This window comes from Olea europaea, chromosome 3 (genome assembly GCF_002742605.1).
Source record: "Olea europaea var. sylvestris chromosome 3, O_europaea_v1, whole genome shotgun sequence".
Classification (NCBI taxonomy): domain Eukaryota; kingdom Viridiplantae; phylum Streptophyta; class Magnoliopsida; order Lamiales; family Oleaceae; genus Olea; species Olea europaea.
The window spans coordinates 9,903,102-9,905,951 of record NC_036239.1 but is presented as its reverse complement, the minus strand read 5'-3'; the positions used below and the strand labels follow the sequence as shown (position 1 = coordinate 9,905,951).

Below are 2,850 nucleotides of genomic sequence, written 5' to 3'. Positions count from 1 at the left end.
ACAGTTTAGAAACTTGGTGGTGACACACTTTTATACGGAGAGTACATTTTCTGCATAGCATTAGTTGTAAACGTACAGATGCCAAAGTGTAATAAGTACTATAGCCAAACTTAAATCACAACAACTGCAGAACAATAAGCTGGGCCAAACATGCTCTTTGTTTCCAAAGTTTGTAAAGTTTTTCTTATTTTTAAGTAAAAGAAGTAACTATTTTGATATTAACTCATATCTCGCCTCAAAATAGGTAACTTACTTATTTCTAATTTTCAACAGTAAAAAGCTACTTATTTTAAAATTTTAAGGTTAGCCAAACACGCTCGAAGTCATAGAAGCATTTCCAGGGAGTTCTTATAAAAAAATAAAAATAAATAAATAATAATAATAATAGAACAAGTGTTTTTTTCTTAAACAGCAACAATAAATAATAATACTGAGCAACAACAGATGTTAACAATCTGTGGCAACGATACAAGAGACAGAATGTTCTATTTGTTACAATAAAGAGAGGCCAAACCTGACAATGATCAGCAGTCAATGGTTGGTTGGATCGGATAATCTGATGAAGATCGGTGTCCATTAGTTCAGAAACTATGTAGACATCGTTAAAGTTCTCCTTTTGTGGAGGCCGGATAATGTCTTTAATTGCAATCACCTGTTGAGGTAGCAAAATTGAGCAATAAGATAGCAATTCAACAAACAAAAACCTTTTTGATGGTACATGAAACTCCACCAAAAATGCAGAACAAAGAGTGACTAAAGCAATGAATTTCTTAAAGATTTAGTATCTGGAAAATGATAGGAAGCAATAATTACATTATCATGATCCATGTGGCACAGAAGTTTTATTTCCCTTAGCGTCCTCTTGGCATCTATCCTATTGTCAAATGCATTGCCGATCTTTTTAATGGCCACTTCCTCATGTGTCTCTGAGTTTACAGCAGCGCTGAAAAAAAAAGGAAGACACATGTTTCCTTCGTGCCATATATAAATCAGGGTGGAAAACAAGTTTAAACATAGAAACCTGTAATGGTTGAGTTTGAATCTCAACCAAAAACCAACAATTCCAGAAACAATAACACAAAAGTTGAAAAGGAAATTCCACACTTAGTGTATTAATGGCAATAACCAAGTTGACTACAGCAACTAAGAAGGAATGAAGAAGATAAGAAACAGATAAGAAGAAGAAAGAGTCTAGAGAGAGAGTTCAGAGAGAAAGGGATTTTTCTCACAATAATCATTCGCTGCCTTCCCCTCTCTTCCACAGATTGTTATAAAAGACAAAAAGAGTGAAAACAAATTAAAACCGTGAGAAGGAAGAAAACTTAAGAAAACGCATTTCCACTTTAACAAATATTCATTAAGCAAAACAATGCCGTCTCCTGACTAACGGTTGGCTGCATCTTCTTCCTCCACTGCCTATGTTGCTCTGATCTTCCTCTTCCCTTTCATAACAAGACCTTATGATTCGCATGTCGATGATACACTATGTTTTTATACACACAAATTGAACAACCTCCTCAATGAAATAAGGTATCTGACAATTTAAGAACCAACTGGCATAGACTACATAAATTTAGAAAAACCTATGATGTGTATTCGGCATGTAGTATTAAATTGTAGTAGATAGTACAATAAAAAGACTTTAATTTTTCTTTCTCATTTAGGACCACTTATAGCTCTGAATAGCAAGCTGATGAATAGACAGCTACACGGTAAATGCTGTCCAGTGTAGTTTAATCCTTTATTACTATTCATGAGAATACCGGCATGAACATTAGAACATCCTTGTTTTTAATAAATAACATAGCTCCATGGACGGGTTATGAAGTTCATGAATGGAGAAACCAAATTTTTAACCACACATTTCACGGGATTTAAGACTTTTAATCCTGATTCATTTGGCTCCAATCAACAACTAGTTTGAACATTTACGAGCCATAAACATGAAAGCTTTTTAAAACATTTATATTTCAATTACCTCTTCAAACCATATATATAGATCAAAACTCATTCGACTACAAATAAGAATCAGTTCGAACAATCTTGAGCCATAAACATCAAATCTCTGTGAAATTGTTGACATTTCTATTATCTCTTCAGCATATCATCCAAAAAAAAAAAAAGCATTAAATAACTAATATAAACACCAAGACTCTTTTAATCCCAATTGCGACCATAAACACAAATACTAATGCATTTCAATAACCATAATAGACAGGAAATCTCAAATTTTCATGAAAATATGAAAGATATTCTTGGATCCTTACCAAACAAGGCCATAAGCTCCGCGACCCACGGGCCTTATGGGAACATACTTTTTAGAAACTTCGAATAGATTCCCATACAAACTGTATTTCACATATTTTCCACCATAAGTGGGCACTCCTTGAAAATTATGTACACCACGATCACCAGAACCAGCGCTTGATTCCACAGACATAGCCAAAAAAATAAAATAAAATAAAAGGATATATCTTTGATTTAAACTGAAAAATATCAAGAACCCAATTCAAAAACTTTGTTTCTATCAACTCTCCAGAACCCAATTCAAGAACTGAGTTTTTTTATCATAATTTCGGAGTTTTTTGTGCGAGTTTTTGTATTTCAAAAGAGTGAAAAAATCCAAGAACCCAGTTCAAAGACTGGGATTTTGGTCAAGATAATGGAGTTGTTTGTCTAAAAACGAGTGTTTCTTGACCTTTCTTCTTTGCTTTGATCTCTTTCCTTTCAATTGCTATGCAATTTCCGGAAAGAGAGTAGTGATTTTGAAGTGGACTGACTTGAGATTACCGTGAAGTTAATTGACTTTTTGCATGATGGTTGCTCTGTGTAAAATCTTCAACCACACAT

The 2,850-nt window shown here is 33.7% G+C and overlaps 1 protein-coding gene across 1 annotated transcript in view; it reads right to left on the bottom strand.

The window, feature by feature from the left end:
* LOC111378253 (mitogen-activated protein kinase homolog MMK2-like) overlaps positions 1 to 2,850 on the bottom strand; it is a 5,235-nt gene extending 2,385 nt beyond the window's left edge. The window contains exons 1-3 of the mRNA XM_023001435.1: positions 2,268 to 2,850; positions 814 to 943; positions 308 to 652 (exon numbers count right to left, since the gene is read on the bottom strand). Of these exons, the coding sequence (XP_022857203.1) occupies positions 308 to 652; positions 814 to 943; positions 2,268 to 2,440 (648 nt within the window). The 5' untranslated portion in view covers positions 2,441 to 2,850. The remainder of the gene's footprint in view (positions 1 to 307; positions 653 to 813; positions 944 to 2,267) is intronic.